Raw genomic sequence first — 15,717 nt, 5'->3', positions numbered from 1 at the left:
AGATCTGATCGATACACCCTATCTCGATGGATCTTTGCTGATATTTTTTGTCGGATGCTGTCGTATTCTTAGCATGAAACATAGTTTAGTGTTAACAACTTTTATTTCAGTATCACCTACAATTATCATAAAATACTGTACGAAATATTTTTCTGAAGGAGAGAGGCTTTCCTGACTTCATCTATGAGTTATAACTCATAGAAACTGGACATATTTTTATCTTGTTCAATTTTTTTGCAATAAAGTTAAAATAATAGCGTGATATAGTATTAAAATCTTAATAAATGACAGAGGGTACAACAGACGGAGATTTCCAAGTATAATATTTAAGATCGAAATGTGAATCATTTAAAGAGAGCGGTCCTCTCTCTTTCTCTGTTACAGATTACAGAGACATATGCATTCCTACCCCGAGAAGCGGTAACGCGATTTCTACTGGGTTGCACGGAATGCCAACGGCGTCCGCGGACGCCTAGTCCGACGAACTTATCTAATCAGTCGCAGTCCGTACAGTCAGCGACGCTGGGGTCGACGACAACTTCGCTGAGTCCGAATCCTGGTAGCGCTGCTCTCGCGACCTCCTCGTCGTCGACGACGACGTCTTCGTCGGTGCAAAGTGGCTCTAAGCGCAATGGCGGCCAACACGCGTCGTCGGAGGGTAAGAACTTGCACAACTACAGGCACCAAAAGCAGCACAAGACCGGCGGTGGTAGTAGCGCCGCCGCGGACTCGAAACTCGACAAAGACAAAGACGAGAAGTACAATCCGCTGAGTATCACGAACCTATTGAAGAAGGAGCCGGTGAATGGTGGTTATCTCGCGAGTTCGGACACTTTGCCGGAATCGAGGAGAACGCCGGAGTCGGACCGGGCGAGCTCGAAGAGCTCGGCGTCGTCAAAGAAAAAACGGATGCTGCCGGAAGGACGGACACCCTCGCCGCAACCCGGCCAGCCGTTGCCGAGGCCCTGGAGCCCCGGACTAGATCCCAAGAACACGCCCATCGATTACAGCTTACCTATCACCACCTCGTACCTGAAGCATCAGCAGAGACTGCTCCAGGAGAAGAACAAGGTGGCCGCCGCCCTCGCGCAAAGGGAATCCGAAATAACGGAATCGAAAACCGCTTCACCCGTCGCGACGCCGCTCATCGAGGAGACCGAGAGCGCCGAGAGGGAGAGGTTCTCACCGGCTACCGGCTTGATCGACACGAACCTTAATCTACTGGCAACCATCCAACATCTGCATTGTCAAGTGATGCTGGCGCTCACTGAGCGACTGAGACCGTCGTTCACGCCGAGCTCTTTAGTTCTACCATCGACGTCGCCCAATGTTCTCACGGGCACGATGATGATGGGCACGGAAGTATCGGTCCAGACAGGAGAGAATCATTCGTGAATTAATCAGTATGAGGAGAAGATGGGTAGACTGATTTTCCTCGGAGGTGCGTAAAAAGCAATGATTATCAAGAAGCGAAAAAAAAAACTAGTATTTCCCTAAGCAGAATTATAACTCGCGTCGATAATACTGCCTGTAAGTCTCGCATATATCGAGATGTTAATTCGTTCTCGACAAGCGTCGGTGATAAAAAGATTAAGTCCCGGTCAGACAACGGAAGTCTGTATTTACCAAAAAGACACGCGTTAAAATTCGACCGCCCTATTTGCGTTTCTGTCGTAGTCACGCGGCTGCACGAGGGTTCGCGTACGAAATGTCGATCGCGGTCGCTCTTCATCTTTAATTCGTTCCTAAATACGTATCCGTTTGACGCGCGCGATTGCGAACACAGAAACGGCTGCTCACCGTCGTCCTCCTCCCCTCTCCGTCTTTGGTCGAGAGGCGAAATGACAGATAAACGCAATTACATATTGAACCGGACGGGATCGATTATTGTCGTCGTGCTCGTGTCACACATTTCATCCGATCGGACCGACCGGCCTGACGTTTTACTTGCGTTCGACGTCGGTCGGCGCCCGATATAGACGGGCCAAGCGAGTGGAATAATTCCCCAAGTCTGTCCGAAATACGGGTCGATGTGTCAGGGATTCGCGCGGCGCTTTCTATGTCCGATATTTAGAGATCTGTTACGTGTGGAGAGAGCCGGATCGTGATCCGGCTGCCGCGCCGCCGGACTCGGTTCCGAATCGATCCATTCCAGGCAGGGCAAGAGCGACAGTCCGCGCGGCGACACCGCGAAGGTCCTGAATATTCAACGAGCCAACGAGATAGGGACGGAGTCGGAAGGGAGAAAGAGAGAGACGGAGAAGGAGATCCGATTCGCTTTCGAGTGTTATCCGATGAATCTGACAACATTCAGCGTCCTTGCCGACCTGACGAATTGTCTTTCATCTTTTAAGGCGCGCGGCGATTCGCTCCGACTAATTATAGTGATCCAAAATGGACGACTGACGCTTCAGATGAATGATGGACTCTTAGAATTTTACGGCTCGTTTTAATCGGGAATATCCTGGCGCTAATAATTTCTGTATTACAAATCATAAAAACAGATTGCGCGAATTAAGTTATCGGAGCAGTAAATAAGTAATGCAACATAATCTGTCGATATCGTTTAATCTGTCAGAGGACGAGCTTTCTTTTAACAGAATTTTATTTAAGGTCCATTGAAGGAAAAGAGAGAACATTTTTCCGTGGGGAACGTGCTTATCGAGAGATAAGAAAACGCGTTTCGTCATTTTTGTAAATGATAGTAATGCCCTCGCAATCTCGGATCTGAATTAATGTCGGTTAATGCGCGATCGAGCGTTTCATTGACGAGGAAAGGACCGGTTGCATCTAGCCGGCATCTCGTTCTACCTTGTAATCGTAATAATGTTATCGCGTGTAATTACACAATGAGAGGGTATCCGAGGCGAGTCTGAGCGCGCGATTCGTCTCGTCTCGTCTTGTCGCGTTTCGCCGAACCGGTCGAGATCCGGGTATTATCCACGGGCTGCAAACTTCCCCTTACGTTGTACTAATTATCGTATTATTGCCATTATTAACGGTTTTTAACAATACTGCGTCGTGACCGTCTGATAGAACACGTTATTTCAGACGAAGAACTGAATTCGTATTTTATATCAATCTTGAATTAAAAATGAACATTATCACTATAGGGTTATACGGATTATTAGTATAACCTTCTCTCTCATTTATTTTATTTAAAAAATCTTCGTGTTCTTCTAATTTTGCTTCTAGAAATAGTTAAACGATGTATCACATTTATATCGTTCCTTTAAAATGAATATTAACACGATATTAATCTAATGCGATTGAGATTTACTCAGAAAAATATAAATAAATGCTTGATTTATTTTGTATTACGAAAATTACTTGACTGATTTATACATGCCTTCGTGAAATAACTTGTTCACTTAGCGATCGCCGGGTCCGATATCGATTATACATATATACCAAAGGCAGCATCACTTCGAGCTCTCGTCTTTGAGAGCGACTCTCGTCTTCGTAGAGCAAACCGCAGGTAAGACGAATCGGTTGCAGTTAGAAATCGATTGTTTCTCGCATCGAGACCACGGCGACGGTCCTCGGGCGGCGAAACCCGTTTCGTGTCTGATTGTGTACGTAGCCTAGCCCCCTCCTCCGTGTATAATATTACTCGAGGTAGTCGTCTTTCGTGTATAATATATAGCGCGTCGTTAGCCGGTGAGGAAAAGTGGGCTACACCGATAAATAGGCCTTAAGATGTGCTTGCAGAAAAAAAGATGTTTGTACTAGAAGTTCGATAATTGTCGTGAAAGTAGACGAGGGTTAAGAACCCTTGAGAGTGTCGTCGCATCGGGCGTATTATATACAGATATATATATATACACACATATGTATATATATATATACTATATACACACATATACATGTATGTATGTATGTGTATAATATATATATTATTTTGTACATAATCGTTGTATCATAGTGCGTATAGTCTATACCAAGTAAGAGCGCGCGATTATATTATTACTGACAGCGATCATTCTTTTATGACGGTTATCATTATTATATATAGATTATCGTAATAATCATGGATGACTACTATTTTTACTACCACTGTTCTTATTGCTCTCTTATCATTATTTTATTATTAGTATTATTAATTATTATTACATGAGTATTACATTACTGTATTAATATTATTATATTTAAATTGTGCGCGCGGAACAGACGGAAAAATATATGAAATTGAAATACTCGAGAATATATATTGCATATGTAACTTACACCGTATCCAAAAAAGGTGCATCCTTCTCAGTCTTCCTCTGATGTATTTCAATTTTCAAGCTTCCTTCCCGCTTCTCTACTTTTCCTACACTGTCTTATAATTAGTATTATCGCTCAAGTTGACTGGATACACTGTTCTGAGAAAGGAAAGGAAAGAAACATGTAAGAATTGACGAGTGTTCATTTTTGACAGCCTTGCATCATGTCGCAACAACACGTTGCATGCGATCGCAGGATATTCCGTACAGGATATAATGAATATATTACATATAGGATGTAAGGAAGGACTGCAGGGGATTCAACTACGTCTCGCCCCATTGCGACTATCGCATTATACGAACGTAAGTATCGAGTTTATTTGTATGCAATCGACATTTCGAAATGCCCGAAAAGCTTTGATCGATCGATGGATATGTACAATACATCGAAGATGAACGGTCGATCTTGCACTCCACGCGTGCACAACGAACGCAATTGACACCTCACCCTCCTCCCTCTTCCTTCTCCACCTCCTGCCGTGGTAGTAGATAGAAGCACAGTCGCTTCGGCGTCTGACGTACTTTAATATCGCGAACAAAGAGGACGAAATGATCGTGTTGCCTTTAACAAAGGAGAGGGAAGGCAGCGTCGACGACTCACCTGCTTTCTCTCTCTCTCTCTCTCTCCCTCCCTTACTCTCTCACCGTAGAGCGAGGATCGTTTCTCGGAGAGGAGGCACCATAGGTAATGCAGTCTTTACTCATCCGGCTGTTGCCAACGTTGTAGCGACCTCGTTCCATCAACTTCTACGCGTTCCCCCCAGCTAGCTATCTCCTTCGTTTCCTCTTTCTCTTCTCTCTTCTCGCTTTCTCTTTCCCTCTCGTTCGTTGTCTCTCTTTCTCTCTCTCTTTCCCTCGCAGCCCTCAGCCCTCAGGAAAACTCAACCTCCTACCCTCAGTTCCAATAAGGCTGCCGCTTCCACCTCGTTTCCACCTCCTACTCTCCCTCTGCCACCCTGCTCTGCTTTTCACCCTCTGCTTCCCTCACGTGCTCACTCCGCCGACTCTGTCTCTCTTTTCTTCTCTCTCTGTCTCTTTCTCTCTATTTCTCTCTATCTCCTTCCCTTCTGCTCACCCTCAAGCAACCCTCCGTCGTACCCTAAAGCCTCGCTTCCACGGGAGAGCCAAGCCTCTCTCGCGCTCTCTTCGCCACAGCATTGTTGCTATCGATTCGGACTTGGAAACGTGTTTTTCTTCGGATATTTCGTGGCCACCGCTGGTTACGACCGCTGCCGCTCGACCGGATAACGAGGATTCTAGGAAGGCGGGTGTATGTCCAACCCTCGGTTTCACCCTTTTTCACGTCTCTTTCTACATCTCTCCGAGTTTCAACGTTACCACCTTCGCCGTTATATTTCCCGCGCTTAAATGCGGCGCGCCTTTTGCGCCCGCGATAAATATTTGATTTTACGTGCGAATTTCGTGCATTCGTTTCTCTATGTTTTTGCTTTCCCCGTAGCCTGTTTACTTCATCTCTACCACATCATTTGCTATATTTACGTAAATATAAATTTTGTAATCTACAGAACATGATGCAGATCCAAATCGAATTCATAACAATAAAATTTATACAAACGATTCTTGAAACTGCTTTTTAATCATTGCAAATAATGTACTGTTTATTGAACATGCGATATTCATAACGAGCAAGTTAACGCGAGTCGTTTATTTAAAAACATTTTTTCCAAATTTCTCTCTTTTTCTCGTTTTTACTTTTTATGTCTTAGGTCTTTCAATTATGAAAATGATATAAATGCAGATATATATCTTAAGCTATGTATACATACATATGCACGTACATACATATAATATATCTAAAAAATGTTGTGAATATTTGGAATTGCAGTCCTTGTTTCTCGTCGCGTCGCGCAAATTGCTTTTATTACTTTATCGATTTTCGGTTATTTTGCTCGCGGTGCTCCACCTTTATACCAGAGCGCTAGTCGTGATCTGTCAATTCGATACCGATAAGTCCGCCAGCGGAGTTTGACGCGATGAGAAACTCCCATTAGACTCGATGGCCGTAAGCTGCGTTCCCTCAGAGATAGACTCGAATCACTTTCGTCGTCTTTGTTACGCCAAGATGTTCGCCGGCTTGGCTTCGATTGTTTCGCAAAAGCTATTGAGGAACCCGTGCCACTTTACGAAGCTGGACACGTCGCAAATAGACAACCGGGCCGGCCCGGCGGCAAAATAAGGAAATCACACGAGAGATTTCAATGAACGTTACGATATTAAGCTGCACGTTCTAATGCCAACTGTATTTGCGTGCGACCCTCTCGCGCACCTTTTATCAAATGTTTGAGCTTGCATCCAGAACAGTTTAAACGCTTAAACATTTACTGAATTTTTCTTTTGTTTGCAAATAGAGCTTAAGTATCGCGTTTATAAATGCAGGAAAACACGCGATACATATTTCTCATACTTATACAATAGTATTTAAAAATGTCGCAGTATTATTTCGTGTGTAAAAAAACAGCACTTTTATAAAGATGTATGCTCTATATCGTTGTTATTTAAAAATCACATTTTTTCAGTTGAGATTTTGTATTGATACATCGTAGATATACACGTATTAGTTTTATATAAGAATCCGCGTTAATTTAGTCCACTAATTAATTGATTGAGGCCGGGCCATAGTCGGCCACCTTGAATTGTGATCGAGCGACGTCGAAGAACGTCGGAGATTTCAACGATCGGCCATACTTTGGCCGGTGCGCGCGTACGTGCAATCCGTTGATGCGTCGCGAAGAGTGCCATTGTCTCGCGATATATTCGTCGTTCATCGCGCTCCCATAATTCTCGTTTCCGATGGACCATCCGATTAAGGCACGTTCCCCCGCGCGGTCCCCCGCGACCCATAGTGGCGATATTACTGGGGGCTTAACTCGATCGAACGGCGATTTAACATTTCACCCTCGCTGGCTTGCGCGACGTATGTGACGTCCATTGTTCTTCGGGGATTCCGATTAAAAGAGAGAAAAGAAATGTTTTCACGGACGAATAGTGGCGAGAGTTGGAATTTTGCGAGCGATTTTGAATTGACTGAACGTAAGGTAAGTGATGACATTATGTTATTGCATTAGCTCTTTGATGTTCTGTGATGCAATAGTAAATCTTGATAGTCTCTATAATTATAAGTCGAAAATAATTCTTTTCTTTTCTTTAATTTCTGGAGGATTATCTGTTAGTCATTGAAGACCCTTTCTTATTAAAAATATAATTATAAGAAATATTTCTCAATATTTAATACCGATAATTATACGATACAACTTATTTAAGAAATATATATTTATATGACAATTAAAGACAATTCGCTGTCTTTGATTCGATATTTTGAATGAGAGGTAAGAGAAATGTGTATGCTGCAATCAATATCTTTGTCTTCTCGCTTTCTGAAATATCGCAATGCTGTTTTCGTGAATTTGCGAAGAACATTGCCATCGTGTCGATATCGATCGCAGCTACGTCAAACAAATAGAATTGTATCGTACGGTCATTTGCAAGCTTAAAGCTTCCGTTTGGCACTTTTCCACCGCATCTCCTTTAGCACACGATAATTTAAATTCAAGTTAATTAAGCTATAATTCAAGCTATTATCATTTTTTATATTATATATAATATATGATCAAGAAGTTTCACAAAGAACGTGAAAGGCAAAGTAATTTATGATATTTTACGTCGCAAGAATGTATAATATTTAATTAAAATACACAAAATTCAACATCATATTACAACTGATATAACAATTAGAAATCCTTTACTTTCATACCATTTTGGAAGTACAATCGCAGCATATACATTGAACATTCACAGAATAAGCCAGCGTGAGATCCGAAATTTGGCGAAATCGTTGCGCGGTCGGCAAAGCTGGCGGAAGCGCGAAGGGCTGAAAATGGGCTGAGGATTCGGATGGCTCGTCAACGGCACTGTCGGCTATTGCAATTCATATCGCGAGTCGTGCGGGAAGATCTCTTATTTTCTCGTTGTATCCGGACGAAACCTACCTATATCCTGGAGCGTCTGCCCTGAGTTCCGAGCCACTATCCCCGCGTACCCTCGTAACAGCGGCGACGGCAGTCCTCTCCGTGTTCTCTCGACGTCCGACTCCGGCGGTTCTATCCTCCATGGAGGAGGAGGAGGAGGAGAAGGAGGAGGAGGAAGAGGAGGATGAGGATGAGGATAGTGCGCCGAGCTCTAGAATGTAAGGGATGATTTTGGAGATAGCTCGAGGGTCGCTCCGGTACGTAGGAGTTGTAGGTTGGCAGACGGGGTGACGCGAGGGGATAGGAACGGTTGGGTCGAGACGAGTGGTATAGGAGAGAGCTGCCACGGTTAGAGAGGACAGAGAGAAGGCAGAGGGCGAGGGCGAGATGGAGGAGAGAGGTCGGGAGGATACCGGGGGAGTAGTATGGAGGGTGGTGTGGGTTTGCGAAACGGGGGCTGCGATTGGGATGCCTCCGCGCGCGCGGGACCGGGGGAAATGGTTTGAAGCTCGGGGAGGCAAGTGCGGCGGGGGGGGGGGTGACGGGGATGGAGGTGAGTCTGTGGAGTCTCAGGAGGGTGAGTTTGGCGCCGAGGTGTCGGCCTTTCTCTCCGGTGCTGCATGCGTGTGTGGGTTTCCCTGTATGTGTATACCCGCGCGCTCACGCGCGCGAGAATTCTCGTAGCTGCGCGCGCGGGTGACTGGCTTGCTTAAATTTAAATAAATGATCCGCAGATGCACGCGGCGCGCTGCGTTACGCGACAACATTGATCTAGGCGATCGCCTTGCGGTTCGGGTAATTGGCATTCGCGACCGACAATGAGCGGGCCGATAGCAGGCGATATCGATCGGCGCCAATGAGCGCGATGTAGGTTACGGGATATAGCGGACAGACGTGTACACGTAGTAGGCGGCAGGTAGATACAGCTGGCGAGGAAGTTTATTGGGATTTAAGGAGATCAAACCGGGAAACCTATTTCGCACCTTTCGACCTTTCGGTCTGCGACTTTGTTTGTTACTCTTTAACGGGACGCGCGAATCGAGGGAAGGCAAGCGGGCATTTAATACATTACGACGTAAATGTTCACGTTGCAAATAGATGGATATTTGTTAGCATAATTTTTAACAATATATATGATTGAGATATATTCTCTCTCTCTCTCTCTCTCTCTCTCTCTCTCTCTCTCTTAACAACGATACAATTTAGAATCATGAAATTAACATACGTAAAAAAACATATGTAAAAATATTACATCAAGTTTACTTAATTACACGTAGGTAGACAGATACATTAAATTATATCCCGGAGTAAGTCATTTTGTTAAAAATTGGTATTTCAGATTTCTATGATACATAAAAATTAAGAGAAAGTTTTATTGAACAATTTGTAACGGTTTATATTTCACAAGTATGGGCACGATAAAAGTTCTTAACAAAAAGCGACAGTTTTCGTTAAGAATAATGTTCCAATCTTGTAAATTTTCCGGCAGCGACAAGAAAGTCATGAATATATTACAGGACAAATAACAAGATGCGCTTTACAGATAGACTTCCAATCGTATTTTGTAAATGTCACCCGGGCTGTCTCTGCCGCGCGCGGACGTGATTAAAAAGTATCGGGAAAATATCGGACAAATCGGGTTAATACAAATTTTCTACTTTTGACATCTGCCTTACGTCGCGTACTTTGTCGCGACGGTTTCCCTCGGGCTACTTTCCTCAGTTATGTCTGCGTTATTTCCTGCGTTAAATTCAACGACAGTCTACGGTGGAGATTTCGTTAGTCTTTTTCCAAAGGAGACAATTTTTTTTTCGTGTTTTTTGATTCCATCCGTGATCGACAGCTTCCTCCGGAGCAGTCGCGCGTCCGACAAAATACGTTGGAATATTCTATGCGACAAGGTTCTTTAAAAGAGGATAATACTGACGAGCTATTTTCACTTGTTACTTGAGGAAATTTAGTAAGCGTTTTAATTTTAAAACTACTTGAAAACGTGATGGATAACAAGTTTTTTTTTTAAATCACTTTAGAATTATTTTTCAGAATATAGAGCTTTATTACGAAAATCTTTAACATTGAAACTTGTTTGCTAAAATATTGGTTGTCTGCCCGTCAAAAAAAAGACTCATCAACCCTTGTATATTTATTTATACTATAGATATATCTTTTCAATTCCTCCCCTCTTTCTCTCTTTTTTTCTCAAATATATTTTCGGCTATTAAAAATTATGTCTGCAATAACTCTCGTGTCAAATTTTCGGAGTGATTAAAATCATAGATCTTCATAGTAAGAATAGAATCTTGCCGTTATTTGGATTATTTCAGTTTCGTCTCGGTCTCTCAGTAAGTCACGTTAAATAAACCGCGAACGCAAAATAAGCCGTCGTCTAAAAACAGGTATCTATTTTCTTCTCATCACTGCACCGGCGAAGACGGCGCAGTTGTACGGCGATAGTGCTGATGTACCGGGAGACACTCGAAATATACGAAAGCGCGTGGCCGTCGTTGAAATCGGTTTAACGTTTACCGCCATTAATGTCGTTTCGAACAATGCAACGACGGAAAAGGCAGTCACGAACGTCGAGATAAAGGGGTCAGAGCGCGGCAAGAAAGGGAGTAGATGGCAGAGGGAGGTGGAGATGGAGGTAGCGGTTGGAGGAGAGGGAGATTGAAACGGGGTTACTAATTCTCGAATAATGAAGGGATGAATCGCCGACCCCTCGCACACTTCACGAAAGGGAACGCCAGGGGGAGGGAGGGCTCCGCGCGTCGCGCATTGTTGGCGCTTTATTTTCTTCCTCGACCGCATGTTACGCATTATTAGCCGAAACAATGTCACTGGAACAATTAGTCTTTTTCGCGTCTCTATCCAACGAAGATTATCGAACCCCTTTTTCGAGAAATCGAATTTATAATCGCACGCCTTGATTTCCTAAACATTTAGTACTTTTTTCATTTCCTTGTCTAAAGATAGCGATTTCTTGTTGAAGAAGCAATTCTATACTCTTCAAAATAACGTAGAAGAAACAATTTTAAGTACCACGCTAAAATACAGCACTCCGTTTTTCTTTATATTTTCACAAAAAATGTTTTTTCAATATCTAGTAATTTAAAGATCATTTGACAATATCGAAAATATTAGCTTCCAAATGGATAGAAGAACATATGAACGAAAATTATCGTAATGGGATCTGAATATTCTAGTACTACCGCTCTAGTACTATGCGCTTTCACGGGCGCGTATTTATACTATTTATATATAGGCGGCAAAAACACTGCGCGACGTCATCGGAGGATGGGCGTTCAAACAAACGAGTTGCTCCTTCCTCAGGACAAGTGGATTCCGCAAGGCGGTGTTTGCGCGTCGTTTTATTCTTCTTTCGTCCCTACAGCGGACTCGTTCTTTCTCTCGCGACACCCACTTATATTGTTATGTAATTTATCTTAGCCACCCCCAGCGCGAAGGAATGCGCGCCCTTCGGGACATTAGCGGCACCGTCGGAGGGGTGTCCTTACTTTTCACTCTCGCTAATTTCGCGCCGCGAGAAGCGACCCGACCGGGTTTACAGGGCGACGCACAATTTCGCACTCTCCCATTTGACAAACGCGCCAGCTTATCCGAAACTTTGGCACCCCGCGAAAGTTTGCGTTCGGGAGGAGGGAAAGAGACGGAGAAGCGAGAAACAAGCGCGCGACGCGAGGCCGCGTATCAATACTCTCCGATGGGAGAGATTAATTGAAATCGCAGCGGGAATCGCGCAAGCCGCAGCTGAAAAAACCAATCCATTAAGAATTGAGCGTTTCCCCTGTTGCTCTTCGCTCGTCATTTATTTAGAAGTGTTTGAAGTAAACAGAATTTGTTAAGAGAATATCACTCATATCTATATGTTTTTACTTTATTATTAATATCTTTCAGTTGTAGAGAGATAATTTTCCTATCTGTTTATTCCATTGATTTTAGGACTCTCGATGGACGAAAGAAAAATGTTTAATTTCAAGCATTTATCTTTCCTAAAATAGAATAATTATATAAAGACAAGATAGGTTATAAAAAAGCAAAAACTTATTCTTAGTACGGAATAAAGAGATTTCAAGGCGGCAATAACTGCGTATCCATATTCATAAAGGCTAAAAGGTGCTTACACACGTAAAAAGGTTAAAAACACGCTTAATACCGCTACTTATACTGCCTCCTCCACGAAGAAACCATATTTAAGAACCGAAGCCATATTTTTATCCACTGACGCGCACATGTCGACTTCGCATAAATGGTAGATGATTTCATGTTGAAAGCAAACCGCTGTCAGAGGCACCGGACATAAAAAGAAACCATCACAATCGGTATCATATATGTACTGACAGGTGCACGATTTCGGCGTGCTGAGATAATGAAAATCATCACAAACTATTTAATAACTATTAATTAAATTTGCTATCTCTTATACGCGCGCGCGCGCGTGCGTTTAGAAAATATTTTTGGAAGATAATAAGAAATGCACTAATCAAACATTTATTAAATATTTTAAAATAAAATCTTTACTAATTGAAATACCATTTAACTATTAGTCTTTCATTAAACGAAAGATATCAGAGAAGCTATTAAATAATTAAGTTATTAAATAATAGGAACATTTTTAAAATAAGGATTCTCTGAATCGCCAATTTTCAGAATTAGGTTATCGAATTATATAATACATTCCCGCTCGTTTAACGAAATCAGCATCGATTAAAATTTTAGAATTCTACATTCCGTTAGTGTTAAATGAAGATAAGATAGGTAAAGCGTAGATGAAGCGTGGTATGTTTTATTAAATCGTCAAATTGGCTCGATATTGAATTTATTGCATTTATTGCACACATGTCGTCAGAATAGCAACGCATTTTTTTGCATATTTGCAAAATAGGCGAAAGTTAACCGTATATACGGCAAAGTGACACGACGGAATGGCCGCGCGAGTAAGAAGCTTTAGAACTTTGCGGTTCGACCACCGACTGTACCTTCGTTGTTGATTCTAGGCCGGCGTGTGTGTGTGTGTGTGTGTGTGTTTGTGCGCGATACCGAAGTGTTGAAACTCCTCTCGCTATCGTTTCCGCGCATTCCGCGAAGAGAGCCTCTCTCGGAAAAAGTCCGACTATTTGCATGTGCGTATGTAAGAGCGCACCCTCCGACGTGGCGTCTAGTTTCAGTTCCTTCAGGGGAGAGAAGGAAGTTTCGTTGAGGCACGGACTTCGAAATGCATCGTGCGTTTTTCAACAGGGTACGTGTACGAATACATCCCGCGCAAATATGTAAGCATTCGTCTTTATTTCGTATCTTTCCTATACCACGGCCAAGCCAATCCCCTTCGTATCCACGTGTCATTCACTCGGCTTTTCGCCATTTCACGCGGAAAATAATATTAACCTTTCCAGGGTCTTACTAATTGTAAGTTTCTCACGAGGTTTACGGTTGAAGTTGCGAGAATCAAAATGGTTGAGAATTAAAACGAGAGTGAAAGACAATACATAATTAGTTTTTCTAGTATTAACAAGAAAACAAGGAAACTGAGATTATTTCTAAAACGTAATATAGTGTCGTTACTACTTAACGAACGTAATTTAGCACATAGCCCGGACTCTCTTCGCATTGGTAGTATTACGGTGCTGCTATATTTTACTACACATATATACATATATATATATATATATATATATATATATTTATTTGTGTGTTGATGTGTGTGTGCGCGTGCGGGTCGTGTGTGTGTGCGCGTGAGAGATGCTACAAAGAAACACGAAATGTATAAGATAAAAGATCGCGCGGAATACGAGTGTCGAGATACGAATGCATTTGCCCGCTAAAATATCATCCGCTGGAGTCACTCAATAATAAGCAGCTAGTGATATTCATCCGTTACTTAACTCCCCGCGTAGCCGTCAGCGTAACAAAGCTAACCCTATCCGCGCAAAGCAACCCTATTCCCCTCGAGGATGCATCTCGCGACGTGCACCTGCGCTGAGGCTGCTATGCACGCCGGTAGCGGAGGGACGAGGGTGAAAGGGGAGAGAGTGAAGATAAAGCAGAGTGCAAGACGCGGATGAAGCGCGGCAGCGAGAGAGAGTGCCGAGCGGCGAAGAGAAGAGAGCCAACAGGCGAGGAAGGAAAGGCGGCGGCAGGATAGACAAATAGAGCGAGAACGAGATAGGGAACGTGCGGGCGTGCGAAAGGGAGACGGCGGAAGCTACTAGGGATGATGTTAGGGCGAGAGGGGGATCCGGAGAAAGATAGAGCTTCACGTAGCACTTTTCCTTGTATTACTTAGCCCAGGGTATAACCCACCGTGGCGTCGGTGGTGCCTATATCTCAGCCGAGGAAAACCACCCTCCGTGTGCGCGTATCTCTCCCTCCCTCCCTCCCGTCCCGGCCTTCCGACCCCCCGCGCCACGTTCGCCCCGTTCCATCGCACTCTCAATCCACCTTCTGGCAGCTCACTCTCCCGTCCCCCGACCCTTTAACCACCCCCCGCGCGCTCGTGCTCGCTCTCACCCTTCCCTCTTCGCTCCTCATCCCTCGCTTCGCTGTACCACCGCAGTCCCCGACATACTCTGTTCTCTCTACCCGCTCCCTCTCTCTCCCCCCGTCCGATCTCACCCACCTAAGACCCCTCTGACACCCACCCTACCCATCCCACTCTTCTCTCTACTCTATACCCATGCTCCACCGTTTCCACCCCCCGACAATCCCCCTCGCCGGTGCCTCCATCCGGCGCTCCGACTCAACCCAACGCCAACCACCCGCTGAAGGTGGGTGCGCCCTACTGGCGCCTGAATCATCCCGCCCGAGGCCGCATCGGGGGCGAAGGGATGGGACGGGGAGGGCAGAAGGGAGGGCGGGTGGCTGACTGAGCTAGGGTTTTGGCGGTAGAATGGTAGTAGTGGCGGCTGCTGCTGCTACTACTGCTGCTGCTGTCGGGCGAGAGTTGGCGAGGGGACGGGAGGGTGATTCGTTGGTTGGTTGGGTTGGCAGGGAAACAGGAGCGCGCGGGGAAGAGGCAGAAGAGAACGAGAGAGAATTCGAGCGCAAGGTACGTACCCGTGGGGTTGAAAGGGGGCGTCAAGCCGCCGACGTCGTCGTCGTCGTCGTCGTCGTCGTCGCCGCCGTCATCGTCGTCGGGTACCGAAGCCTACAGACGAGGGAGAAACGAGGTGCCAGGAGGGATATAAGGCTTCACTAATTATTTTTTGTCGGTCGCTCGACGGGGGGGATGCGACTACCGGCAATGACTGAAATTAAATGAATGAGCACCCCGCCTGCGTCACGCTGGAAAAGAGGAGGGGGGAGGGGGGAATGATACGGTGGATGATGGGGGAACGGATAGCTTCTGGCGGGATTTCGCTACGAGGGTGGCGTACAGGGACGAAAGCCGACGTGGGAGCGGAGTACGCAGCGGGGGCGGTCGCGGACGAGGGAAAGGATTATGAATAGGC

General features: G+C 44.7%; 1 protein-coding gene across 3 annotated transcripts in view; it reads left to right on the top strand.

Annotated features, from left to right (window-relative positions):
- The window catches only part of LOC139819638 (uncharacterized), a 98,759-nt gene extending 94,555 nt beyond the window's left edge, over positions 1–4,204 (top strand). For all 3 annotated transcript variants that reach the window (XM_071789148.1, XM_071789147.1, XM_071789146.1), the window contains one exon: positions 385–4,204. In XM_071789148.1, the coding sequence (XP_071645249.1) occupies positions 385–1,395 (1,011 nt within the window). In that variant the 3' untranslated portion in view covers positions 1,396–4,204. The remainder of the gene's footprint in view (positions 1–384) is intronic.
- The last annotated feature ends 11,513 nt before the right edge of the window (positions 4,205–15,717 follow it).

Source organism: Temnothorax longispinosus, chromosome 9, assembly GCF_030848805.1.
Source record: "Temnothorax longispinosus isolate EJ_2023e chromosome 9, Tlon_JGU_v1, whole genome shotgun sequence".
Lineage (NCBI taxonomy): Eukaryota > Metazoa > Arthropoda > Insecta > Hymenoptera > Formicidae > Temnothorax > Temnothorax longispinosus.
Note: the sequence above shows the minus strand (reverse complement) of the source record. Positions and strands in the feature narration are given on the sequence as shown.